The following is a 27736-nucleotide window of genomic DNA, read 5'->3' as shown; positions in this document are numbered from 1 at the left end:
TAATCAAAATCAATGTAATGCAGTCCTCGGAGGGCTTATAGCGTGTGGGTAGCTTCGAATCTGGCTTGTCTTACACGGTTTACGCACGGAATATTAATAATAGAATAATATCAAGCATGTCGAACGGCGTGTCGAGCCTCAACGACGCCGCGAGAAACCCTCGAGGTAACGTTCGGGTTCTGATAGAGAAACTCAGTCCGAAGAAAATCCTTACGCCGTCACGACTCTCCTCTTTCAAACTAATTCATCTTTCAGAACAACGGTATTCTGAGGGTAGTTTGGGGGGGCTGCAGGCCAAGCACTCGACGGAGGTAAGTGTCAACCCCGGGATTTCTAATTAGGGGTATTTTTAGACCTCTCTCATTGATGAGCTTACACTGCCTCCTTCTCACCCTTTCAGATGGACCAACCTAACCCCTGTAATCCGAGCCTTAAGAGGTCCGCGACTTCCGATAACAAAGGTTAGTACCTCTTCGCTCTTTCTATCACCCTGCTGAATCTCGTACTACTTCTCTGATCCCTCTCCCTAATTCTAAGATATGTCACAATCCGTTCTTTCGACATTGATTTTACACCTCGCAAACCTCAGTCAGCCTCTCATATCGTCATCAATTTTAAACTGTTTCGTAAAACCCTACGTTCAAGTCCCCTCCCACAAGCCTTAGGGTGCTATTTCGTTACTGAGACACTGTAGCCAAATCCACTGCAACTTCTAAGAGCATGAGATAATTGAATGATATTCCTACTGTACACTATTTGCATTGTTTAGGGTGAAAAAGTCAGAAATTAGCATGCCGTTTAAGACTCGTCTCATTTTTGCTTTAAATAAATAGCACCCTTGGCCATTATTCTGCTCCTAAGTTTTACCACAATTTATTTAGGTGGTTCACCTCCAAAAAAGAAGCATAAAAATCCCCAGCCAAAGAACGCTGTTTGCGCGCTAAACGAACTGAAAACTGGAGCTGTTTACAAAGTCATTCGTCAAACTGGGCCGACGCATGCTCCAATATTCACTATAGCCGTTCAGATAGATGATCAAATTTACGAAGGAAAAGGGCGCACAAAGAAAATGGCAAAACATGCTGCGGCAGAATTGGCTCTGAGAAATATCGTTCAGTTTAGAAATGCCCCAGAAGTTCACCAAGCCATCAACTTGGTATGCCATCCAGTGATTCCTATTGAGCCAGATTTTACGAGCGATGTAACCGAGAGGGATAACCACTTGGTAAATACGTTTAAGACTCTGAATCAGGAGCCCAAAAACACAAATAAATTTCTGGATAAAGGACCAGTCGCTTTAATCAACGAACTTTATCCCGGTGTTATTTATAAATGCATATCAGACAGTGGAGAAAGCTACGCTAAATTCACGATCGCCGTTACCATAGATGGTGAAACGTTTGAAGGCACCGGTCCTAGTAAGAAACTGGCCAAGGCGGCGGCTAGCAAAGCTGCGCTTGCTAAATTGAAGAACGTCCATAGTTCTTCATTCAGGAGTCCGCTGCCAGCCCGGGTTATCTCCAATTTCTCTAGCGGTGGTCACTGGCAAGAACAAATGACCCTGCCTCAAATGCTTGCTGATAAAATAGGTAAAATGGTTAGCCAGAAGTTCACTGAATTGATGCAGAATAAACCTCAGCACGCGAGACGCAAGGTTCTGGCTGGGATTGTGCAAACTCGCGGAGCCGACGCAGAACTTATTTGTGTTACAACTGGTAATAACAAACGTCATTTTTTACTGCTATTTTTGTTTTCATTTCTTGTTTATTTTCGTCAATCTTATCTGTATCTTCAATGCTAGCTTGAATTGTGTCCCAAGATTGCAGAATCTAGTGGAACTTGTGAATATTAGGATGCTAATCAGTAATCACAAATCACGTACTAGCTATAAATTGTATTTTTTGTTCGTAAAATCTTGAATCATTTTGAAATTCTTTATAGGGAATTAACTGGATGCCCTGTTCGACCAGATTTTTGATTTTCGTTGGTATTACTTTGCTTTGAAAATTTTGAATTTTGTTATGTAATTGAGGTGAATTTTTTTACTGAAATCGTTTTGGTTTACTATAAGGTACCAAATGCGTGTCTGGTGAGCACTTGAGTGTCAGTGGGGGTGCTCTGAATGATTGCCACGCTGAGGTAGTAGCACGAAGATGCTTGTGTGAGTATTTATATAACCAGCTAGAACTACACCTGGAACATCGGGGCGAGGAATCGATTTTAGAGGCAACAAAAAAAGGCTACAAACTGAAAGATGGAATACAATTTCATCTCTATATAAATACTGCGCCGTGTGGCGATGCCAGGATATTTTCACCTCACGAAGAAAACGAAGCCATTGACAAACACCCTAACAGACGAGCAAGAGGTCAGCTCAGAACAAAAATTGAATCTGGAGAGGGTACTATTCCTGTTAAAAGCAGTGAAGGCACCCAAACTTGGGACGGCGTGCTTATGGTGAGTTAAATTTTTGCAGCGAATAGATGCAAGCGGTCGATGAGTAGTGTAATAATCACTACAAATATAGAAAGTATATAGTCAATGTGGTCCTATTTCATTTTTAGGGTCAAAGGCTGTTGACGATGTCGTGCTCGGACAAAATAGCTCGATGGAACGTTTTGGGAGTACAAGGTGCTCTTCTGAGTCACTTCATCGAGCCAATTTACTTACACAGCATCGTTCTTGGCAGCCTGCTAAATCCCAGCCACATGTACCGCGCGGTTTGTGGTCGTATCGAAAACACAATTCAGGGTCTGCCGCCTCCATACCGGCTAAACAAACCACTCATGAGTTTAATCACATCTTCGGAAGTCAGACAACCGGGAAAAGCACCAAACTACAGCGTTAATTGGACAATTGGTGCGCTACTGTGATAATCGTAGCATTATTGTTAATCGTCAATCAAATTCAAATATCGAAGAGATCGTCGATATTCCAAGTTGGTGAATAACAGACAGATGACAATATTTTTACAGGTCAGACAGATGCGGAAGTTATCAATTGCACCACAGGAAAAGACGAAGTTGGAAAACCGTCAAGAATATCCAAGCAGGGCTTGTTTAGAAAGTTCTTCAACCTGGTTGGAAGAATAAACATGATTGATTATGTGGACTCTCACAATTGTCGTCACTATCTCGATGCTAAATCATCAGTCGAAGATTATTCGGTAAGTTAATTTTTGAAATTTCAATTTACTACGTCTCCCTAGTTACAAAAATATCTGAGATCGAAAATGAATGAGTTTAATGGTCATCATAGAAGCGCTGGTGGATTTTCATTTGTCACAACTTGAGCGTTTTTGCTTCGGCTTTTTTAGTAATTATATAAATTTCAGTGGAATACTACCCTGATTTTTAACGTTCAACAAACTAAGCATGCTTATTATTTCTGGAAAGTTATCGATTATCGCTATAGTAATACACCAAGTAAACAGTTGAAATTGTTTCCTTGGAGTTATGTACAAGCATGTTTGTTTTACTATGCAGCTGGCCAAACGTCAACTAAAGGATGCTTTTGTGAGAGCACAACTTGGAAGCTGGGTAAAAAAGCCAATAGAGCAAGATATGTTTGAGGTTGATATCTGACTAGGCTCGGTAATTTCTGGGCCTCTTGATAGAACGGGATTCAGAATTTCGGAGTATGTAGTTCCTAGCGTAAAATAGATCGCTCGCTCGGCGTGTCATGTCGCGGCAGGGTTTGGCACCAGTAAAGCATAAATCATAGGATCTCAACTAAATTTTAATCTTTCAACTATATAGGGATACACTCACTTTTATTAAGAGGTAGGAGGTAGAGAATTCTTAGGGTTTGAAAATTCATTCTTGTAGATCGTTCTGTCGAACTTCGAAAATCATATACATTATCGCTAGGTTTTATCATTCGTATAAAGTCATGCTAAACTTGGACCATATTTGTCAACAGAATTACTGAATTCCTTGTACAAGGTGGTTTGAAGACAATTGGTCTCATATTTTTAGCATGATTGCTCTAGTCTATAACTCTGAATTGAGTTCAGAAACTCCGAACTACCAAGTAATTAAGTTTGATAAGGCGGGGATCCTTTTCAAACTGATTTTGTTTTACCCTTTCCAGCGAAGCGATTAATCAATTTAGTCTTAAACCCAGTTATGGTCCATTTATAGATCAATTGACTTTGACTAGTAATCATAATTCTCTTGCCTAGAAGTACAATGAAATAATAATTCATAGACTGGTAGTAGAATATAAGGTATGTTATTTCACTGTAGTAGAACGTTTTACAGTAAACGCGTAGTGGCCTTAGATTTTTCGTTGTTTTGATGTCTTAAAACGTCAACGATAAAGACAATGAGAATACCAGTTAAACATATCCACCCTCTTCTGTAGAATTAAAAGATAATTATGTAGTTAATATCTAGTGTCGGAAATTCGTAATCTCAAAAATTTCTCTTACCGCTCCACTGCTCTCAATTTTATTAGATAACATCTAATCAACTTATCGTAGATGAATCTGAATATCGATTTCGGATTAAGGTTTTAAGATATTTCTAAGGCAATTCTTTTTTTTCCCTATGCTAATTGCAAGACAACGTAGACTATGATTTTCTTTTCTCAAATGCATATTATATCTCATTGACCAAAGATGAGAATCATGAAGGTTTATAATTTTTGTGTTCTTTATTTCTAACATAGGCATCACATTAACCGTCGTTGATAATCGCTTTGAATTTACAAGATGATATAATTCTACGCATTGCATCCCTAATGGCTGTGAACTAAAACCAATCTGAATAAGTTACAATATAATTTCTAGATATTCTTTGTCCAAATACCTTTGGAACCTTACAATCTGTAATCTTTAGAAATTATGTTATTATTAATATTGTGCTCGTTTTTTTTTTATCATTGCGAAAGAAATCTCTTGCTGTTTGCTGCTAACCAATCAAACTGTTCAATCAAGCTCGAAAACAGATATGCTCAAGTAAATACAAAGCTGGATGACTAGTGTGTAGTGATTTCTAAGAAAAGACGTTAGAAAGTCCTATGATTATTGCCTCACTGTGCCAGTATTAGTGAAAAAAATCGAAAGAAGCTAATTGAAATGAAAGCAAAGAAAAACTGAAACAAAAATATGACTAAGAAAACAAAACTCACCATAATTCTGCCGTAGTGTCACACTGCTCGAAGACGGTCCACTTTTGCGCAAAAGTCTGTATACTTTTAGGAACTATATAGTTTATTCTGACTAAGCGAAGGTAATTTATAATGTTTAAGTTCTTGTTCAAGCCAGAGCCTCAATAGATGATTATTATCATCATACCACCTACACTCGGAACTCGATTTGTATTGTCACATCTTGATTCATATTACAAACATATCTCTTTAAGGATTACAACTGAGGCTGTACGAGGAGTCTTCGCACATGTTTGATCGTGGAAAATTTTACCTTGAATTACTCCCAAAATCGAGATCCGAGTGTACCAAAAATACTAGCGAGTATTAGTATTGTTCAATATCGAACGTAATTTCGTAGACAAGTTATATATCCTCTTCCTTAAAATTTTAATAGAAAGTTTTTAACTGAGTATTTAATACTTAGGATACAAAGCTCAAAACTTCTTAGATTCAAAACAATTAGCGAATCATGATCGTTACAAAGTTTTCTTCAGTATTAAAAATGTTAATTTTTTCACCTGAACCTTGATCGAGGCTTTACTATTTCGTCGTACGCGGATACTAAAAAAGTGATTTTTTTTTTCTATGCTATTTGCATTGGGATTTCATTTTTGACAAGAATATTATCGGACACTTTTGACTACTAAAAAATATTACTTAAAATAATAAAACAATCTTGTTCATAAAAGTTGATTCATTCATCTCTTTTCGAATTCTACCCAATTTGATTTTTTCCATCAAGTTTCAAAAACCAAATAATATACAAATAAAAAGTAACGTTGAAATAAAGTAAAAAAGTAAAAATCAAAGGAACAAAAATTTCGCACGTGTTAACAAAGTCTTAGACGATGTCTTCTTTCACTTCGTATCTTACTGCATAATATTACCACAAGTAAACGGAAAAAAAAAAAAAAAAAAAAAGTAGCCGATGCAGGATATAGTGTTGTGGCGAATATTGTAGATTCGCGTTAATTAAACTACGTATAAAAGTTTCAACAGTTGACACTTAAGTAGAAACAGACATACATGCATATTATGCGTAGTAATATTCTCTCTTTAATTATAGGCGTATGGGTTGATCAGTTTCACAGTTAGAAACCCTATTAAAAAAAGAAAATAATAAATAATAAGAAAACAAAACCTAATAAAAAAGGGGGGAAAAAAAAAATTCAAGTATCGATCATCGACGAACATTTCAGCCTGTTAGATTTTAAGCTTAACTAGTGCCTCTAGTTATAAAAAGTGATGATTATCGAGAACAATGTTCGACGAGTTAATAAGTAAATATTAAATCGTAGTATTATTAGATAATTATTCAATTAAAATTGCCAAATTAGTTTGAGTATTTCTTCGATTATTATTACGCGACGAAGGATTGGATCGTCCTTTTTCCGGATTTCTGTTTTCAACGTTTCGGTAGCTTGAACCTGGATCTAATCTAGACCAATAATTTGACATTTGAAAAATTATCAAAATCTATTTTTCGAGTTACGCTTTCCTTTTTCAAATTACTGTGCGGAGTGTAAAATGACGTCAAGCGATTAAATTAAAATTACATATCACTTATCGCATTCCAAGAATAAAGTTCATAGATAAAATTATATCTAAGAACAATTTTCTGGACGATCCAATTATAGTTGGTTACGCATATGCTGAAACGAATACATAATATTATTGTATCATTCTATGAAGAAAAAAATATTTGCATTCGATAGATATTGGATGTAATATATCTCATACTATTTTAGTTTCATATTAATAAATTTTCCCATCTCTTTCATTCAGACACTATTGAATTCCGGGGTTACACATTATTTTTATTGTTACCTCAAAACCGTCTAGTCGTTGAAAAATAATACATACATTTCTGTTGGATAATATTTTTTTAATGTGTAATACGATCACAAACCCCTACGATTATCGTCATTTTTATTTTGTTTAATAATATGTATATTTTTATCGAATCAATTCTCTTATCATCATTATGAATTTTCCGTGTAATCACTTGAAGCTTTCGAGAATTACTAAAACATTATACATTCATACATATGTATATATACATATATATATAAATTGAAAAAAAAAGAACAAAAAAAGAAATTTTAATGGACTTAAGAAACAAGATGAAAATCTCCCAAATGTTTTGACCAAGGTATTTGCATCACATTGATGATTGTGTTTACGATTTAATAAGTATGACTGTATTTCAGAAAGTAAGATGCCAACTAAAATTTAAATGTCCAACACAGTTCTGAAACATGTATATGATTGAAGAAAAAAAAAAAAAACTCATTAAAGACATCATGTTCGTACCAAATGTAAATTTATATCCATGTGCGCCTGTTTTTTTGACGATAATGTTGGGCAGACCTTCTGATCATATGTCTTCCTTTGTTTATATTATATACTTTTTATCTCCAACTGTTATATTTCAAATAAGTTTAAAATCTTACCTTTTTTCCTACGTTCTGGTCACGATACCCGCAAAGAATTTAGAAGATCGCGAAACAACGAATGTTATATATTTCTGTGCATATCAGAATACATCACTGTGAAATGTAAATTTGAACTCCGATGCAGGCAAACAAAAAAGTTTTTTAAAAAGCAAAAAACAAATATATAAAAGGAAAATAGAAAAGCAAAGCCATTGTTTTTTTAACACTTCAAACTCTTATATTATATTTCTCTTGATACATTATATCAATTTCCTTTTCTATAAAAGGTATTATCTATTTATACCCAATTATTATTGTCATACTTTGCAATATCTGGTAAATGATTGAATGAAAGTTAGAAAGTCGTTTAGTTCCAAACACGTTGCACATTATTTATAATAATAATTGATTCCAATCATCGTAAAAGCATTGTGGTATTGAGAAAATAATTTTGGTAATATTTCTGTCAATGAAATAATATTCATATTCTTGTAACAACATGTAAAGTATGACAATTTTTTTTTTTTTTTTCTTGTAAATTTTATCCCTTACATGTAAATTCATAGGCTTTTTATATTTGAACTTTTTTTTTTATGATATGTAACTCTTTTTGTCGTGGGTTTATTTTTTCCTCTCTTTTAACTAGATATACTTAGTACTTTTTTTTTTACACTTGACAACAAGCAATATCTAAGATAAATAAACAAATCTGTACAAATGCAACGGTGCATTTGCATCTGACCATCTCTATGCCGTTTTATTTATGTTAAAAAATAATAAAAAATTGAATTTCAAGCGATCAAACTAGTGGAAAATAGCAATTAAAAGTCAAGCAGCAAATTGTAATTATTTTACTAGGAAAATCATAGTTTGGACGAGGAGTACTTAACGTAATAATATACGTCACGTTGTGGCATATATTCAATCTTACACACATATATAATTATTTCATGTCGTTATATTTATCTGTATAATACGTACTTTCTAATTATTTTGTAACTTAACGTATCTCTAGCTTCTGAATAAAATTTTATTCATATTGTACCTTGCGGCAAAACTTATGCCTTCATCGAAAATGTCTCTTGTTTTCATTGTTTTTTATTCATTTGTTATTGTTGTTTTTTTTATTCAATCCTTTTTTCAAATAACAAATGCCGCAACAGTATATTTATACAGTATTTCCAATTAGAATGAAACAAACGTTTTGCCAATGTTAATCGTGATATACGCGCGTAATCATATGCAAAGTAGTTTCAATTGAAAAAACAGTAAATTTCAGATCTTCATAGACAAACGCGTTTCGGTTTTACTGCAGGTATAATCAAATTTGCTATATCCTAATCATACAATATCGGCAATATAATACACGTATGGCGACAATGTCTACTATTATATAATAGTAAAATATAATGTAATTGTATATAACTTTCGGATAAAATCTATACAGTTTTTATTCGTAACATATATTTATATAATTGCGATCAACATAAAATTTGAATAGGTATTCCGTTGTATTAATAATAATATTCTAAGAAATTTACGAGAGTATTTACAACAATGTTAAACGTCAAAATGTATATTAATTAGATTAATACGAGACACGTGATGTTCGTCGAAATCAAATTGCATGATATTTCCAAATGGATAGACTGTGCATATAATTTCGTCATATGCCAATAATTATTCTTGCGGTTTCTAATTTCATCGCGGTTAACCGGTCAAAAATCAGTATCACCTACAAATTTTTTTTCAAAGTGGTGATCGATAAACCTACGATAATAACTCAATTTGTGTCAAGTATTATTCTTTGAAGCTGTACATTCTCGCACGACGACATACTTAATAGATTTCGTATAATAGAACTGTTCGAAACGAATCTTAAGTATATATCTATAGAACAGTGACGCAGATATTCAGGTATATATATATTTTGTCTTTTTTTCTTTTTTCTTCATCCATACTTGTATATAATATAATTTAACATAATATATAATTTATGTATGTATGTATTACTTTTCATTACTTTCTATAAAATATGTGTTCTTGTTTAATCAACGGATGGTTAAGCTTCGTTTTTATCGTTAATACGGATTTTCAATCCATAATTTATGTGTATCGTATGCATACAATAATTGGATGCGTCCATATTGGGAAACTGGTGATATTTATGTTTTATTAAATGAAAATCCTTGAGAACAACTTTCGGCCTCAACTCGATTAATAACCAAATGATCGGTTAAATTTCTTCCTTATTTTTTATGTATGATTTTTATACATTCATCACCCACGAGCATAATATATATAACGCAGGTACCAATTTCGCCAATGCAGTATTCCAGGTCATTCTGAGTTATATTTATAGTTAAATATATTTATGTAATACCAAAGTTGTTGTTTTTTTTTTTTTTTGTTTTTTTTTTCATTTCAGCACAAATGGTATATGAATAAACCGTTGATTCCGACTATCTTAGATATTCAAAACGCTCGATGGTGTCGTGAAAAAATCTTCACGCATCTACACTTCAATAGCTAACAGATTAAAACACGAAAACTAAATCGCTAATCCTTGTGTAATTTCTTTACAGGTTTCGTATTTTTGAATTTTGAAAAAGGGTGTGATTTCTCCGAGGAACTGGAGTACTTATTTAGAAATGTCATCGCGTCAAATATTGGTTAATTTTCTTTTTTATTTCGTCATTACAAACGTTCCGTTCACTAGTCGAGTAATTTTTTTTCACGTGAATCCTTTGCGACTTGATATGGTAAAAAGTTTTTAGCTTAGGCTATGACGAGATATTTTCTATATACAACCGAACATCGTTAGACATAAATCTCGGGTAACGTTTGTGATGCGATTTCATGAACCGTGTTTAAAAATGCGCAAAGAAAAAATCAATTTCATGTAGCCGATTACATTACACCGTCCTTGGTATCTACCAATCCAATCCCTGGTTATTTTTGCATGCATGAGAAGAAAACTTAAGTCGTTCAATTAACTAGTTGACGATAATACATGAATAATAATTTTTATACGGGAATAGACATACTCAAGTTTTTTTTTTTTTTTTTGCTCATACTTTGCAGAGTTATTTACTTTATCGCGATATCCATAGCAAAGAGATATGTTGTTGCTTGTTGTTTCCCAAACAAGCGATCCAATCGTATATCTTGAAACGTAAATTGCAATAATATAATATGTATAATACCATATAATATAAGATTTGAGTGAGGAATAACAAGAAGATTAAATTTTTCGACGCGTCCTGTCATCGATATAATCAGAAGGGTTACCACTCGTAGTCGTGCTGGTGAAACGGATTAGTGCAGGGTTGTTGGGCGTGGAGATAGGTCTCCGGGACTTTTCCTAAATCGTATTCCCTTCCGACCACTTCACTGTAGATCTGCCAAGCAGAACAATATGTTAAACGAATCGTGTCGATCATTCCTTGCGTTTACATCCACTCAGTGATCGGCCTGGCGCATGAATTTTGTTGCCTGTATAAGCTATATATGCATGCGGGACATAAATCTTTTTCAGCAAAAAGCGAGCTAATTCAAGTGCGGATATCAATTGGAAAATCAGAATAACGACAGTGATGTAAAACAGTTATTGAGCGAACAAAAAATGTGCAATTTCTACGCTCTAGCTGGGTGAAGAAAGCATGTAAATGTAATACACATATATTATAGTACAAGTATTGTGCGTCAACGTATGTTATGTGCGTGTTATGTACCGTATTTGACTGGACGCGACACTGCGAGACGCGAAGATTTGATCATTCGACACTATCGGGCAAACAACATAATGAACGTCTACTATCGATATTAACGGGATATTCCATGCTCGACCTGGAAACTCCTACGAATAAATTCATCCTCCCCTTTGCCGGTCACTCCGTAATTGTAACCACCGCCTCCACTTCCACCTCCACCTCCACTGCCTCCTCCTCCTCCTCCTCCTCCTCCTCCACCGTTCAGGAAAGGATTCGTAGGATTTGTGTTCCCTGCGAGAAGAGAAGAGCAAACAAAAATTCGTCAGATATTCTCTAAGCGGGTACGAGTGAAACCCACCTCCATTACCACCGGGGATATCCAGGTTTCCACCTGACGTCTGATAAGTGGCACCGTATCCCGGGTCCTGATTTGCCAGCTCGTGGAGTCGGCTGGAGCTGAGAGCCCGAGGAATTGCGTTACTAGGAACACCGTGCGGGGCTAAATGCGTTGCTTCGGCTACTTGATGAGGGTCTTCCGTCTGTGGTAGGTCTGAGACGAAGCCCGTGTCCTTTCGGTAAAAGTTTATGAATATGAACGCGGCCAAGACTCCTAAGCAGACCAGGCCGTAGGCTCGGAAGGTTGCGGTGGTGCCTGAAAGGGATAAGGGTTCAAAGTAATCGCTGTCGCCGTGATTACTCAGTGATTCAACAACTCTGAGCTCACCGTAACTGGCGACAAACATTCCACCGATAACAGCACCGCATCCCCGACCCAATCCGTGATGAAGACCCTGAAGGACTCCTTGAGCGCTTGACCTTAGCTGGGGTGGCGTGTTGTGAGCGATGTAACTGCAGCAGGCTGCCCAAACTGTGGCGTGCGTGATTCCCTGCATGAATTCGAAGGGGAGGACCCACCAGGGGTTCGTGATCCAAGAAATGTACAAGAAGCGCAGAATGTTGCCGACTAGGCCCAGGCAGAGGACCTGTGTCAACAAGATCATTGGTAGAGCGATCGAATGGTCGTGATTTTTGTCATCGTCATTTGAGGGAGTGTTTTGCGGACCTTGACGTGGCCAATTTGCCGGATTAATTTGAAGCTGAAGAAGTAGGCGAAGATCTCGGATATGTGATTGATCACTGAGGCTACTCCGAAGAGCGTGGGACTTCCGCCGTAGTCCTGCAGGTGCCAGAACAGGAAAGTGAATATCAGCCCCATCCCAAAGCCCATGAACCATGCGACGAAAAGAAACGACGCGCACTTCAGGTCCTTGAACTGGTTCAGGACTGTGACCCATTCGGGAATTTCCCGCGTCGTTTGCGCGAACATTTTCGTCTGGAAGACAGCAGGATTTTAAGAAAATTCTAGGGATCGACCAAGGATCGATGAATTTTGTCGATTTTGTTTTCATTTTTCAGATCGAACGCTCGTACCTTGCCTTCCGGTGGTTGGGGCTTGGGGTCAGGGTTCCCTGACGAGTCTTGAAGGCCTGGTAAATTCAACTGCTGGGACAATTGACTCTGAAGCTGTTCTTCCCGAGTTGGTTCGGCCGCAGGTTTCGAAACTTCCTGGATAACAGAATTGAACTCATAGCTCTAAAGACAGGCACCACAATTTTTCCCGTCGTTTATCATGCAATTTTCACGGTTTTACTCACCGGTTCTGCAACGGGAAAATCATACTTGAAGTTAATCTGCGTCGCGGTGATCAATGCGGCCCCCATAAGGACGCTAAATGTCGCAAAGCAAATGGTATAATTTTTTTCTCTGGGGTCTGGCTCGCAGGGATGATCCGGAAACGCGGTGCTGTGATCGAGGGCGATGCCGACGAAGAACATCGTCAAACCCCATCCCAGACTCCCGAACATACGCTGATGTCCGTACCTTCAAAATTGAAACGAAAGAAGGTCGTGCCAAATTCAGGAATCCCGTATTCCAATAAATTTCTCTACCTGTCTGCGTCTTCGCCGAGAAGAGTGATGACCGCAGAGTCAGCCAAGGTGATCGCAGGTGCTGAGAAAAACTCACCGACGATGACGAGGAGGAGCAGAAGGAAGAACGTCTTTTGGATATCCTGTAAAGAGAGTTGAAGATTTTCTTCCGCAGTGATAATCAATCTTGTTCCGTTATATGGAAGACGAAAAGGTGGAAGCTTACCGAAATTTTGTACACGATTGAACTGAACATCGGCTTGACCAAATCTGCGTGTTCTTTTTTGTCGTAGTTTGTAGCGTAAGTGACCGGATATGGACTTCGGCCACTTGATTGTGGGAAGTGATACCCCTTTACCGATCGACGGATCCTAGTCCCAGACATTTCCTTTTCTTCATCTTCGATGAACATCAATTTCCTCAGACCCTTCACGCTCATACCGTAAATTTCATTTTTTGAAGCGACAATTTGCCTCGAATTCGTCTCTCGTTTACCCAACTTCTTATACCTGTGATGTCGCAGGATATCTGATCCTCTACTGATTATGTTTCTCTTCACCATTACTTTTTCTCTTGGGGGTTTAACGTGCGCCTTCAACTTCGCGTAGGCCTTCTTCGGCGGTCTACTTTCATCCAAAGGTTCGTTCTGGAACAGGTGAAAAAGTCAAGGAAGCATGCCTACATCGTAAAATGCGAATTACATATCGAACCACACGTCGACTATGACTTCTTGGAAAATTCGATTCACGGATAGGAAGTGACGGTTTGTTTCTTGGCTCTGGTTAAGTGACATTCAAAAGTGGGTATTTCATGGATTGACTGACTGACCTTTAAAAACCTTTTGTATTCCAGAACGTCAGCGGGTCTGTTTCTCCGTTCCAAACTCTTCAAATCGACGGATTGGGCAAGTGGATCCGGGATCTCCTCATTTTCCATGAATTGCTTGTACTCCAGATCCTCCACAATGCCGTCTTCGGGGTCGAGATGTGTCTCGCGCTTCACTCTGTTACCCTCCAGGTCGTAGGGACTTCGAGCGTCGTCAACTTCATTATTATCTAAATCGTAACCCAGGGTTCGTCTCATGTTGACGTGATCACTCGACGTTCGGATCCGCTCCGATGATCTACGATCGTCGTATTCGGACCTGCCAACATCTCGGCGAATCCTTTCGAAAACCACGTTATCCGCCGTCTCTAGATCCGTCATGTCGTCGTCGGGACGGTAGTAGCTCTCCATACTGACCGAACGCTTCCCGATCCGCGTGTCTCGCTCGGGGTTCCTAAGCATCGGCAAATCGTTTTCTACAACCATACAAGATATAGCTGGTGGTTCAATGAAGCCCAGAGGAAGAGTGAAGATTATCCAGCAGGAGAGCGATGCGAGGAGAATCATCTTCCCCTTCTGCCATCTGTAAACATATGCAAATCACGAGAGATCCATTTCGTTGTATCGTTTTTCTAGCTTCTATTTAAAACCTGCTTAGAACAAACGAGACAAAATTTAATCAATGATAGCTCTTAATTTTATTCCAACGATTCGCCAACGCTGCGAGAGAATAGCCGATCGAACGTTTATTGACTTTCTATCAGTACCAGCTCTGCCGCTAATCCCGGTTAATGAATCTCTCATCCCCCGCAGCTCAGCGCTGTTGTTTCAATAAGGGTTGTTCGAGCTTATTTGCCCTTGAAGAAGTAGGTCGCTGCCCTGCCCTCATTCGCTTTACGTATGTACCTAATGTTGAACTGAAATCCAATTAGACGCGGCGACCTATTCAAGGCCTCAGCCCCTTACCACCACAGGGAAGAACCAGAAGGCTCGTCACTTATCGGACAGTGCAAAAGCTGCAAGGGAGTCTGAAAGATCTGCCCATCAGCTGTTGCGGCTGACCCAATTTCGCGCATCGACGTATCGTCAATATCACAGGGAATGCATGTTGAGTGAAAATAGGTGTCACCGTGTAACTGCTGCTCACCTGTCGGCAAGCGACCCCCAAAACGGGGCGCTGAGAAACTCAACGAATGGTCTGGATCCGTTGAGAAGACCACACTGCCCAGCGTTCATTCCCATCTGCTTGAAGTATACACCCATCAGTGGAAACAGGGAGCCAAATGCGGAATAGAAGAAGAAGTAGAACGTTTTCACGGTGAGGAGCTCCTGGTCGACGGCACCGAACAGGTACTCGAGGATGTCGCTCTTTCCACGTATCTTGTGAGTCGCCTCCTTCGGCTGCGGGTAGACCGTCGGGTCCACCTCACCCTGGGCCTGAGGGTCGACTATGGGTCTGATCCCCGGGGCCCCGGGGACTCCGGGTCCTCCAGGTACTCCAGGTCCTCCAGGTTGCCCAGGAACCGACGGAAGCGAGCGGCCAACGCCGTCGTGTCCAGCCCCAGTCTCATAGTCGTAGTCCTCGTGGCCATAATTCTGCATCGCGCAATAACCACACTGTTTCCTAGTTCCGCAGGACAACCAGCAGCCGCTTCGCTGGACACCTTGCTCACCTCTCACCTCTCTTTCGTTCACTGGAGTCTCTTCTCTGTCAATCCCTTTAGCTGGTTGCGAGAGGTGCCAAATCGATGCCCCGACTCTACGCTCGCGGTACCAAAGGGAAATCAATATGGTGACGTCAGTCGCGCAGACGCCATTCGCGGTATGCGACCGACCCTCCTACCTTCCTTCCTTCCGTCGCCGTCGCCGTCGCCGTCGTTCCTTCCAACACCTGTCTACACCACCCCCTCAATCTTGCTACAGACGCTTTTTACCAACCCCACAACCGCCTCACCCTCTTCACTGATCAAAGGGGATTTTGAATCGCGACGACGGCACGTCAGCTCCCCCTTTTTTCATCAACGGGAATTTTTAGCTTCTTTGGATTGGTGCAAGCCACCCTCTGTCCATATTGTAAAATTTTTTCTCGCGTACTTGGACTTATAACTGCATCGTGCTTTTATTGTGTCGCCGACCGCCTATTGAGATCAATGCCATTGCTACTATACACTTTATCTCTGTATAAACGCTGGACGGGACAGTCTGATTACGTTTTTTATTTTACAGTATGTTATTACATAGTGAAATAGGCACATTTCTTTTCAACCACATTAGCTAGGTCAGTTCATATTCTACTACATTTCTAACAGCTATATTGCAACACCGAATTAGGCAATCATTGTGTCTGTCACGATTAGACATGTTATTTTTCAATAACGCCAAATCGAGTTTCTCGAAGGATTTTCCGTGATGTTGTTGTAACTTGTGAATACGTCCTGAGTTTTATTCTTTCTTCCAGTAATCTCGATCGATTTCCTGCGAATCATTCTCTGACCTGTAATTGATCGTCAGGCTTGACTTTTCACCGTATATATATAATCTCTCAAGATTCAAAGTTCAACGAATGTACGATCAGATCTTTTCTGTTTTATATAAGGACTGCAATCGACGCATTGATATGCCTATACCGTGCACCTTATAATATATTATGCTCAACGCTATCAGGTGATGCACTGGTCATAGACCTCTGACTTCACTTTCTAAGTTGAAGAAACCGATCGAGTACACGAGTCATAGATCCCATATTTATGGTGTGGATAAAAACAAAGCTATGACGCAACTCTGCGTGATGATTAATTTTATAAAAGTTTTTACGACAGTTGATAATATAATAGATAAGGATAAAGTAATGAGCATTGAAACGACCGTTTTTAACAAATATTAATTGCAGATTGAACGGATATATGGGCAGACACGTTTCATACTTTGGGATAAAGTTCTCTTTGAGGTCAACAGATGTACAGCCAGAGGTTGTGCATTGTGAGAGTCTTACTCATCGTCAGAATAAAAAGCAGATAACAAGTGGAAAATAAACATTATCTTGTGGTTGTACGAACTGCGTTTGGATTAGTACACGCCATTAGACCGTGGGAAATTACGAGGAGGGTGAAGTTGCGTCAAGGTAATAATTATGCCACAGTGATATTGATAGTTGAATAAATAAATGTCACGATATTATTTTTCCACGTTACATGGTAATACAAACAAATGACTTATAAATTAATAATTATGTACATCTCCCGCTGCGGATTCTCGGCATAATATCATCCATCGGACCGTTACTTCTGCATATTCTCCTCAAGCTCTTGTCTTCAGGATAACTTTTCGCACATTCATCGGGGCCTCCCGCGCGTAGGATACCGCCGCCGAAGTTGAGGATGGAGCTGGCTTTGGAGGCCCTTGGAACATGCAGGTTTTCGCAGTCTTCAGTATTCGGCCGTTGTTTCCGGTACGCCAATACACCGTTCTCACCGCCTGCTTACCAGCAACGTAACTTATTTGTCCGCCGATCAGCATCTGCAACAAATTACAATGTTTTCTTTATCAACCGTTAAGGATTTGCGCAGCGAACGATACATGTAAAACAACAAGGTTCAAGATAGTGCACGCGTCAAATAACATCATCACTTTTGATTCGGTAAATATTTTGCTTTTTTCATAATTCTTTGAACCTTGATAAAATTCCTAACAATATGTGAAATTTACTGTACGAAATAGTTGCCGTTTTATAAAATCAGATTGCAAATTTACAGAGTTCGTGCAGCGACGTAAATTCCTATGTATTCGAAACGTGAAATTTGAATTTACAATGAAAATTTTTGATTTTACTAAAATTTATAGAAAAAATATAAGAAAGTCATTTGAATGTACTAAATTGTGCAGTAAATTTATTGGTTTTTTAAATTGAAACAAACAGTGAATTCACTGTTTCGTATCCGAGTAAAACTTTCAATACAGTATAGGAAGTTCCATAAAGAAATTTTTAACAGTGTTGATTATTTTCATTCATCGCATCTGATCGAAGGCAATTTGAAACTTGAGAAAATTCAATAAAAATTTTATAACTTACCTTGGTACTTGGTATCGTTGGGTATTTGTACTAGGTAAAAAGAAATGACTAGAATCGGTGATAATATAACTTTGCAGTTATATCGAAGAAGCTGTTGCGCAGCGTTTAATATAGGCGGTCAGTTCTTCATTCGCACTCACTGACAGCTACTTCGAAACTAATGACCAGCCGCAGTCGGCGCTGCTCATTTATACTGACCGGGCATACGTCATTTCTTTGATAAATAAAATCATGGGTCGATTACACCAGTTTGGACTCTCTACCGAGTAGGCGAGCGCTCGTTCCGGAAAAACAGAGTTTCTCCTCGCGTCTTCATCGGTTTTGATTTGTTTTCCTTTCATTTTTTCCCTCTACTCGGCCGAATAACGCAACTTCATGAAGTTTACGTAAGCCGTATCATCGTCGTCACAAAGACGAGTTGACATTGTCATTACGCATTAATATGACATTGACAATTTCTTACAAATAATATGTTATTGTATTCAGTGATTATTTGTGAATAATTTATAGATTCATATATAAAAAATAAATAATTCTTCAATTCATACACCGGCAAACGGCGTAGGATAAATCTTTTAACGCAGAAATTTTTAAGAAGAAATAATCCTATAGACATTGCAGCTTCTTTGTGGGAAATAGCTTACAAATCATGTTCCTTTCACTTGTCATCATTCAGACCGAAAAGAGCTTGGAAAAGTCGTCGATACTGTGTTTTTATATTTTCTGTCATCGCACGAAACTAAGAAGTCTTCGCGGCTCGTGTGTAGATATTGTTATGAAAATCTTTGCACGTGATCGACACAAGATACCCCTTGCAGAGTTCATTTTTCTATGCATGATATTCTGGACCGCGTTCGAATCATTCAAAATAAAAACATGTCGAGAAGTTATCGGCTAAAACAAGTGACGTCAATGGTCACTTCCAATTTCAAAATCCATAAAAGTAGGCCAATGGATAAAACTGGGTTAAAGTTAAGCGTCTGACGTTGTTCTCTCGTGTCAAATGCCATTTGCATTGACGTTCAAAGTTTCGTAATCATTCTAAATAATGTCAACAACAACAATAATAATAATAACAAAAACAATATCAAAAATACCGACAGTGACGGTAGTTGCAACAATTATTAACACCCCATAATCATTTCATACCATGTGTTATTGTACTGAGTACCGTATGCATGTACCTACATGTGAAAATGAAAGAAACACGGCGATAACTTATCGCCATACAATTGGATCACTCTTTGTGCCTCCCATGAAGCTTGCACGCGTGAAGAACATGGCGAGCCTGCATCATAACGTCCCTCTGTCGATGACAGATAATTCATTAATTGTCTCGTCCACTGTCTTAGACGTGTTTAGAAAAGTTTCCGCGACGTTGTAGGCGACCCGTTCAATTACATATAGGCATAAAGTCCATATTGCGATTACGTGTTCAAATACTCTTGCTTACACACGTGCTTATGTGTACAATCGAGTAAGGAATCCTGAAATATTCCAATCTTGAGAACAGTTCGAGTCACGGGAACTTTACGTGAGATTTGACCCACGTTTTCTTCCGCCCGTCTTTGTCAACGTCACGCCAAGATTTTTTTTTCGTCAAGAAGTTTAATTAATTGCAATTTAACCTTTTGAACCGCTCATAATCTCAGACGCAGAACATCGTTGTTGGACCTTTAAACTCGACGCCGTTACCACCCCTTCCCTTCCCTCGGCGTTCGTTGTTCTCGTAATTAATTTTGCATGCTTTGCCGTCGTGGAAAGCAACTTGTATATTTATATATTTATATATAATATACACAAATCTGTTTATCTCGGTTGAAAGGATTGGACAGCAGACCGACTAAAAATTTTACTTTCAGTACCGCGGAACGTTTCCATTGTACCAGTAAACGAGAATTTGTCGAGTTACGTGTAATTGTTATGCGGCAGCTCTTCATCCGCTTCTGCCCGGGGTTCAATTATTGTACGTCTAGAAACGCCAATTGAACGAATCCTCAATTCAAACCCTGAAATATATTCATTAATGGCCTCAAGTATTCGCTACATTGTCTCCAACGCTGCGCGCATGATAAAAAAAATTTAAAAGTCTACCTATATAGATAGATATTGGTATGGTTTCACGTGATTCAAATCTTATCGTTGAAATTAAATAATCAATTGTAACTCGTAATGTTGGTAAAAATTGATATTTTTGTGAACGTATATAATTATCGTTAATGAAATTTTTGAGACCGAAATTTACATAATTCAATGATCTATAATATTCATGCTAAGCAATTATAATACGAAATGGAATTTTTCGACGTTTCAGCAAACCAAATCAGCTCGAGCATAATATATGTCATATCCCAACGATTATTCTTGTTTACACTTCATAAAGTAGGTATACGTATGATGTATGCAATATACCCGGAATCAATCTACGACAATAATTACTTAGCTACAACGTCACACAGTATTGTCCTTAAAATTATAAATTTTTCGTAAACTTGATTTTCAAATTTGTTTATTATTGCTTTTGCCAGAGTTCATCTGTGCATGTATACAAGTGAAAAGTTGTGGGAGGTGTAATGATGTAGGTATATATACATAGCTATGTGCAATGATACGTCTCACAGTAATTAGTTGTAATTATCTTCTGGTAAATAGGCCGTTACACGATCGTAAATTAATTGAATTAACGACTTTGGCAACCCTGAGCCTCCGTTCGTTATTTGCGTAACTGATTTATAATTATATACCTGATTAAGCTCGCATTCAACCCTGTATTTATCCAAGAATCAATTACTGCAGATTCGCGCAAATTAATCCGCTGTGATGGAGGCAATTTCCAAACACAATATCGGCGCAAGTATAATGACGGGAAGTTGAAATCCTGCAAGCACGTTTACGTATATAACCCTCATCAGTTGTTGACGTATGAATTAATTGATGGGCTAATTGGAATCGGCTCAATCGATCACCGAGAACAACCAACAATTAATTCGGGCACAAAGAGTCCACAGACTCTGCTGCAGATGGAGAATTATCATGATCGAGGTAAATAGTATTTGGTTTCAACTTCGTAGGAAAATGTCCTACAACAAGCAATCAATCACATGTTTATTTCTCTATAATCTTCAATCAGTGCAGCTATGTCGTCACGAGCATCCTGGAACTCCTCCTCCTCCATCCCCTCGCCGATGTAGTGATGAACGAAAGCCCTCTTCTGGAACATCAGATCGTACTTGTTGCCGATTCGGGCCCAGGCGTGTCTTATGGCCGTGTTGTTGCTCAGCATGACGACGGAACGAGACGTTTTCGCCAAATCGCCACTCGGAACCGTTAACGGCGGCTGATAATTGATGCCCAGCTGAAAATACATTGCGATTAAAAATCCAGCTGATCGTGAGTGCACAAAAGGGAAACCTTGAATCCTGTTGGGCACCAATCGACGAACTTTATTGACTTGTGCTCTTTCAGAGATGATATCGCCCGGTTTACGTCCGTCGGGCTGACGTCCCCTCTGTAAAGCAAACAGCAGCTCAAGTAGGCCCCCTTACGAGGATCGCACTTGACCAGCTGCATATCACGGTGATTAATCAGCGTCGATTGATCGTGACAAACCTCGGAAATTATTCTCCCACCTAGGTACAAACCTGATTCGCTGGCTCGAAACATTCGTTCGTTATCTGCGCGACACTCGACTCCTCGAAGATGGCTTTGCAGCAACTAGTGATAGGTGAGTAGGTGACCAACGGAAAGTGAATTCGAGGATAGGGAACCAGGTTCGTCTGGAATTCTTCAAGGCTGACGTTTATTGCCCCATCGAATCTCAAGGATGCAGTAATGCTCGAAACCACTTGGGCCAACAGCCGGTTCAGATTTGTATAAGTCGGCCGTGACACGTTGAGGTTCCTGAGGGCGAGGTCAATTATACCTTCAGAAAGTGAGTGAATAACTGCACGGATTTTAGAGGAAAAATGAAAAAATAATAACATATAAAATATCGCTATAAGTTCTCTGCAAAGTTTTAATCGCTCGATCGTATCGATGGTGATTTGCAGTAAAAGTAACAATTTTTACCAGGAATCGCGTGTATCGGTATGTCTACCTGTCGCATATTTCGTACAGAGCTTCGTTGTCCGCGATGAAGCAACAGTCTTCAAAATCGAGGGTGCCGTGCGTAGTCAGTACCGAATTATACGGCTCGACAACTGCTGTGGAGATATTGGGTGCCGGGTAAATCGCAAGGTCCAATTTTGACTTTTTGCTGTAATCGGCGGACAGGCTTTCGAGCAGAAGAGTGGTGAATCCGCTTCCGGTACCGCCGCCGAAAGATCTGCTTACATATTACGTGATACAGCATTTTTAAACAGAATTTATATTATTCTTATCTCATTCAGATCGGTGTGTTTGATCTTTTCAATATTAAATATCATCCCATGTTAGATGTTGTCAATTACGCGTGTATAAATGATTCTTAACTTCATTCACTATCCTAAGAATGGGGAATTATTTTTATAATTCGAATTATTTAAATAACAAGAATAACTATTGTAAATTTTGTTTGATAATATTTTCTGGACTCGAACGCCCCTCATAGTCAACATTCAAACACAACTAGATTACAGGCACGTGAATATGCGCTGTGAATTGGTTATACATTCCTGTGAACCTTATGAATATAAAATTGTAAACAAGCTGTGAAAAAAAAATTTCTATACGGAAATTTATTTTATTTGTATTATTATTATTGACATGAGAGCGATCGTTATCGTCGAGAGGGCGTAATACTGAACAATTTTCGCTAAATATTACGATGAGTATGCCGTTTGTCACTGTTTGACAATGAGAGTGGAATCTTACTGGACAGTAATAAAGGCAGGATACTAGGCATCATATAATCTAATCTTTCATACCCTCTGGTAACATTCCGCCCTTGAATGGCTCAACTGTGATTAATGATTCGTAATTTTTCTTTAAAATTGACCTCTATTTTATGTGCCTTTAACTAAACATTTTTGCGATTTTTTGAGGTCATAATATCAAATATAAACTTCGCAACATTAAATTCAAAATACGCTTTTAATATGCTTATAATATTACTTTTTTTTGTCTACGTGCAATAGGTAGAAAAGATCGTTTACTGAGATATAATATATATATATGTTGAGAAAACTTTGAACAATTTTGTAAATTTCCGAACATTTTCACTTTTCTTCTTGTCGCAAGTAATTTTATCAACATTTTTAATGTAAACCTGAAAACGATGAATCCGGACAATTTCGGACATCCTTCGGATACTTTTCGAACGCGATCTAGGACGAGATCTATTGCCTCAGATCCCACCGAATAATAGCCTCTAGCGTAACAATTAGCTGCGTCTTCCTTGCCAGATATCAATGACGATGGATCGAATAGATCTCTGTAGGCACCGGTTCGGATCTCGTCGATCACTGTTGGCTCAAGATCTACAATCACTGTGCGAGGTACCATTTTGCTAGCCTTAACGCAGAAAAAAATTTACAGCAGTAATTGAGAGACGATGCAAACGCGTGTGAATGACACCCCTTCCGTCCCACAAAAAAAAAAAAAAAACACATATATATATCTTAGAACTCATTTTTACTCTTTGCAAAGAATAGGCGTGATAAACTGAAAAATGGCAACTCGCTGATTAACTTGGCAATGAGAGCGTATCATTTTGTAGAGTTACTTGAGATGGTGCGAAGAATTTCTGAAACGTCTTATCGACTACTTTGAAACCGTCGTAAAGATATCCATCCGGCTTGATTCCATGTTCCAAGCAAAAAAGTTCCCAGCATGCATTTGCCATCTGGGTTCCAGCTTGACCTACAAATATCGTCACAACCTCTCCTGCCTTACGTGTCGCTTGACCTTTGGCCTTGGCCATTTTAAAATGAAATTTTGATATGGTCGAAATTTAAACTATAATTGTTTTGAATGTACTCAATGATTTTGAAAATCTATTTTATAATTTTTATCGAAAAGTCCAATTTTGAACGCATTTTAGTTGGCCGAAAATAATGTATTTCTAAAACGTCATCCTGACGGATGGTGAGACTTTTTTTTTCTATGTTTCAAGAATTCATCTGTTTCAGCTCGTCAACTGTTGGGCTCATTTTATTACCTACAGATTATATTTCCGAATTTTTAGCTGACTTCGAAGACGTGGTGAATTTTTTACCGTAACATTTCATTTCAATGCTAGGTAATATTCACTCTCAGTATTCTGAGTAAATCGCTTGAGACAATTTCGCGTAATTCCCAACAGTAAAGAGTTGCAGAAATTGCTGATTATCATGCGAAATCGTGTCAAACGTTTGCAGTTTTCTCGTATCGAATATTTCGGTTCGAAATAAAGTCAGAGTAATGGGCTTGAATCCGCCTGTTTTCAGGCAACTGACATTACATCTAACGAAGAACCAAGAAACATTTGCCTACACACAGGCGAAGTCTCACTATTAAAACTATCGTATCGATGATTCATCGTCGATCTATCGCTAATCGCGAGACCCGCGAGACGGTCTTGAGTTGTCTGCTGTTCAAGTGTCAGTGTGGCGTGGTGTTTAGTATCAGCGGGTGTTATCAGTTGTGAATTTAACGTAGCTTTTAGTTGAAGTGATATAAAAGGAAATAACAATTAAAAATTAGATTCAATGCTTCCAGTGCATTCAATTGAAAGAAATACAATAATTTAAGAAACCGTTTTACATTCACGTAAGTTAATCTAACCTAACCTAACCTCAAATATTTACGTGAGTTACCCACAGTATTACATCACGTAAAATATTTCACCACATTGCGTTATTATACAGAAACACGATGTTGAGCGTTGCTCGTCAGTCTGCTAAAGTTCTTGGTCGAGCAAATCTGACAGGTTCGTGTTACGCCGGACGAACCTTCATCTCCTCAGTGCCAACAAAAGCACCACACACAAATGGACTGACCATTTTTCGAAGGATTCCAGTTCAGATGAGGAGGGTAAGTTGTAGTGGAATATTTAAATGATTCTGTTGCAGTACAGTGCTAAACTTTTAGTAAATTGATTTACTATCACAGTTTCAGAGCCTACTAAGACAGACCGGTACCATAGCACTGAATTATGCATCCAAAGCAACTCCAAATTCAAAGAAAATTGTCGGCACCTGGATGCTGACATGTAGTGGGATGGTTTTCATTGCAGTAGCTTTAGGTATTGTCGGTTATATAATTTTTTACTTTTGTGTTCGCTATGTTGTTAAAATTGTAACAGATGAGACTTATGGAAAGTGATCAGGGCATCTGCGCTATGCATTAGTCAACGTTTCATTAAGAATATATGGTTAATTGCCTATTCTTAATCTAGTTTATAATTTCAACCGTTGAATTTCTATTTATTCCACATCTAAACTTATTCGAGTTTTGAGTCGTTATAAATTATTGTATTATCAGTTACTTGCTTATGAGACTGAAAATTTTTTGAAATAAGGCAATAAAGTATCTTATACTGATCACTGTTTTTATAATTACTTCACCTTGCCGCTACATTCAGGAGGTGTTACCAGACTCACTGAATCAGGATTATCTATGGTGACGTGGAAATTACTTGGAGAAAAAATGCCTTCAACGGAACACGACTGGATCGAAGAGTTTGAGAAATACAAACAGTTTCCAGAATTCAAAATGTAAGAAATCCTTCACATTATGTGTACAAATTTTATCGTATGTTTACTTACCATTTCACGATACCACATATTTACTTGTATTCAAAACTTTGTTATTTCAGATTTCCAATGAGCTAAACATTTCTGTGTTTTGCAGAACGAACAAAAACATAACATTGGAAGAGTTCAAGCGCATCTGGTGGATGGAATATTTGCATAGAACATGGGGACGCCTGATAGGTGCTGCATTCATAATTCCGGCGACATATTTCTGGACAAAGGGTTGGTTCGATAAGAAAACAAAGCTAAGAGTTACTGCTCTTGGAACTCTGATTGGCATGCAAGGATTAATGGGCTGGTACATGGTCAAATCTGGGCTAGAGGACAGATTCGATGGTCCTTCTGATGTACCGAGAGTTTCTCAATATCGTCTGGCCTCACACCTTGGGTTAGCATTTATTATCTACACTGGCTTTCTCTACAACGCATTGGACAAATTGATTCCCGCTCAGAGAGTGGCTGTAGATTATTTTGGCTCGCGAAACTTTGATTCCAATTTGACAAAGGGTCTACGAAAGCTACGAATGATGACCCATTCAACAAAAGGCCTTATCTTCCTCACGGCTATATCTGGCGCCTTTGTTGCCGGGATGGATGCCGGACTTGTTTATAACTCATTTCCGAAAATGGGAGACAAATGGATACCTGATGACATACTCGCCATTTCACCTACACTTAGAAATTTCACTGAAAATCCGACAACTGTACAATTTGATCATAGAATATTAGTGAGTTACCTGATGACAATTTAAATACTTTTGATAGCTCAAAGTCGTAAATTGGTTTTGCTGAAACATTATCTTATTTCAGGGTATTACAACACTTTCAATGATCACAGCAACTTGGTGGATTTCACGGAAGTACACCTTGCCTGGACGGGGGGCAAAGGCCGCAATGGCTGTTTTGTGCTTAGGGTATCTGCAGGTTCTTCTAGGTATTACGACACTTTTACATTATGTTCCCGTCCCACTAGCAGCTTCCCATCAGTCGGGAAGTTTGGCACTACTCTCTGCAGCGACGTGGCTTTGCCATGAATTAAAATATGTTAAAAAGCTGCCCAAGTGAATTTGTCTACAAGTTAGCTCCAGGTTTGTACAAAATAGTATTACTTTGCAAATAATTGGAGAAATGTAAAATAGAGCGCTGCGATGATATGACAGTAATAAAAAAATACAATTTACGATACAAGATTCACAATTTTTATATCTTATTGTTTTTCTGTATTATGAAGCTCAGAAATAGCGTTTAGTATCTCGCCGAGGATGAAACTGTTTTGTTTTCACTTTAACACGAATTATGAAACCGCGATCAATTGCGAAAAGCATGTCAGACTGAAAAGTAGGAACAGATGTTAAAGAGAAGGAGGTGATGAGTTTACAACATTATGCTAATTTATTTGTCAACGTAGTGTGCAGTCATATTATAGTTATTTGTAAAAATTAATTTTAATTATACATATACTATTACGTTAAACCTATGACAAAAATATCGAAGCTTACGTTTTTACTTCATTTATTATTATTGTTATTATTTATTTATTTTTTTTGTTCTTAAATAATACAACAATTGAATTCTTTATAATTTTGTCAAACATTAAAATATTGCCTTACGTGGTATAAACCGAGTTAGTTTGATATTTATCCTTAATATTTGTTATTTATTTTTTTTTTTTAGAATAAAATTTTCACTCAACGGACTTGATTGGATATTTATTTAATACATATGTGTGTAAATGACGGTAATTTTCGTTAAAAAAAAATGAAAATCTTCAAGATTTATTTTCTACCTAATTAATTAGAATTTATCGCTGTGTCATTTGTGTATATACTGTCTGACTCGCTCAAAAAATGTTCCGTTCTATCAGAGGTTTCAATTACTAGACTTTTACCCCCAATCTCAA

General features: G+C 38.1%; 4 protein-coding genes across 11 annotated transcripts; 2 read left to right on the top strand and 2 right to left on the bottom strand.

Moving 5' to 3' along the window:
• Nucleotides 1-13: 13 nt before the first annotated feature.
• LOC124412848 (double-stranded RNA-specific editase Adar) lies at nt 14-17170 on the top strand. 5 transcript variants are annotated; one of them, XM_046893005.1, is made up of 8 exons: nt 17-165; nt 256-311; nt 401-461; nt 882-1715; nt 2072-2457; nt 2565-2859; nt 2976-3166; nt 16946-17170. In XM_046893005.1, the coding sequence occupies exons 1-8, from the start codon at nt 117-119 to the stop codon at nt 17036-17038; spliced, it is 1965 nt and encodes a 654-aa protein (XP_046748961.1). In that variant the 5' UTR covers nt 17-116; the 3' UTR covers nt 17039-17170. The 5 variants fall into 5 exon arrangements, with proteins under 5 accessions (XP_046748963.1, XP_046748962.1, XP_046748964.1 ...); XM_046893004.1 differs by lacking the exon at nt 16946-17170 and adding an exon at nt 3486-4529 and having other exon boundaries at nt 18-165; XM_046893007.1 differs by lacking the exons at nt 2976-3166; nt 16946-17170 and adding an exon at nt 5897-6302 and having other exon boundaries at nt 14-165; nt 2565-2643.
• On the bottom strand, nt 10666-15657 carry LOC124412845 (major facilitator superfamily domain-containing protein 6). 3 transcript variants are annotated; one of them, XM_046893001.1, is made up of 11 exons: nt 15203-15657; nt 14059-14638; nt 13457-13876; nt 13252-13373; nt 12958-13183; nt 12734-12868; nt 12366-12635; nt 12027-12285; nt 11661-11954; nt 11439-11593; nt 10666-10982 (listed from the first exon to the last, which is right to left on the bottom strand). In XM_046893001.1, the coding sequence occupies exons 1-11, from the start codon at nt 15655-15657 to the stop codon at nt 10980-10982; spliced, it is 2919 nt and encodes a 972-aa protein (XP_046748957.1). In that variant the 3' UTR covers nt 10666-10979. The 3 variants fall into 3 exon arrangements, 2 of the variants coding, with proteins under 2 accessions (XP_046748957.1, XP_046748955.1); XR_006929826.1 differs by having other exon boundaries at nt 10667-10990; nt 11324-11593; XM_046892999.1 differs by having other exon boundaries at nt 10668-10990.
• Nucleotides 17171-21189: 4019 nt separating the features above from the next.
• Nucleotides 21190-23978, bottom strand: LOC124412861 (tubulin alpha-3 chain-like). The gene is made up of 6 exons (XM_046893031.1): nt 23826-23978; nt 23370-23614; nt 22221-22448; nt 21766-22024; nt 21536-21688; nt 21190-21479 (listed from the first exon to the last, which is right to left on the bottom strand). The coding sequence occupies exons 1-6, from the start codon at nt 23943-23945 to the stop codon at nt 21222-21224; spliced, it is 1263 nt and encodes a 420-aa protein (XP_046748987.1). The 5' UTR covers nt 23946-23978; the 3' UTR covers nt 21190-21221.
• LOC124412852 (cytochrome c oxidase assembly protein COX15 homolog) lies at nt 23464-27667 on the top strand. Of its 2 annotated transcripts, none has more exons than XM_046893012.1 (6): nt 23464-23598; nt 24949-25114; nt 25193-25325; nt 25665-25797; nt 25934-26564; nt 26647-27667. In XM_046893012.1, exons 2-6 carry the CDS (start codon nt 24956-24958, stop codon nt 26899-26901), a joined length of 1311 nt encoding a protein of 436 aa, XP_046748968.1. In that variant the 5' UTR covers nt 23464-23598; nt 24949-24955; the 3' UTR covers nt 26902-27667. The 2 variants fall into 2 exon arrangements, with proteins under 2 accessions (XP_046748968.1, XP_046748967.1); XM_046893011.1 differs by lacking the exon at nt 23464-23598 and adding an exon at nt 24695-24850.
• The last annotated feature ends 69 nt before the right edge of the window (nt 27668-27736 follow it).

The sequence above is a fragment of the Diprion similis genome, chromosome 12 (assembly GCF_021155765.1).
Source record: "Diprion similis isolate iyDipSimi1 chromosome 12, iyDipSimi1.1, whole genome shotgun sequence".
In the NCBI taxonomy this organism is placed as follows: Eukaryota; Metazoa; Arthropoda; class Insecta; order Hymenoptera; family Diprionidae; genus Diprion; species Diprion similis.
The sequence above is the reverse complement of the archived record's forward strand: the minus strand, read 5'-3'. Positions and strand labels throughout refer to the sequence as shown.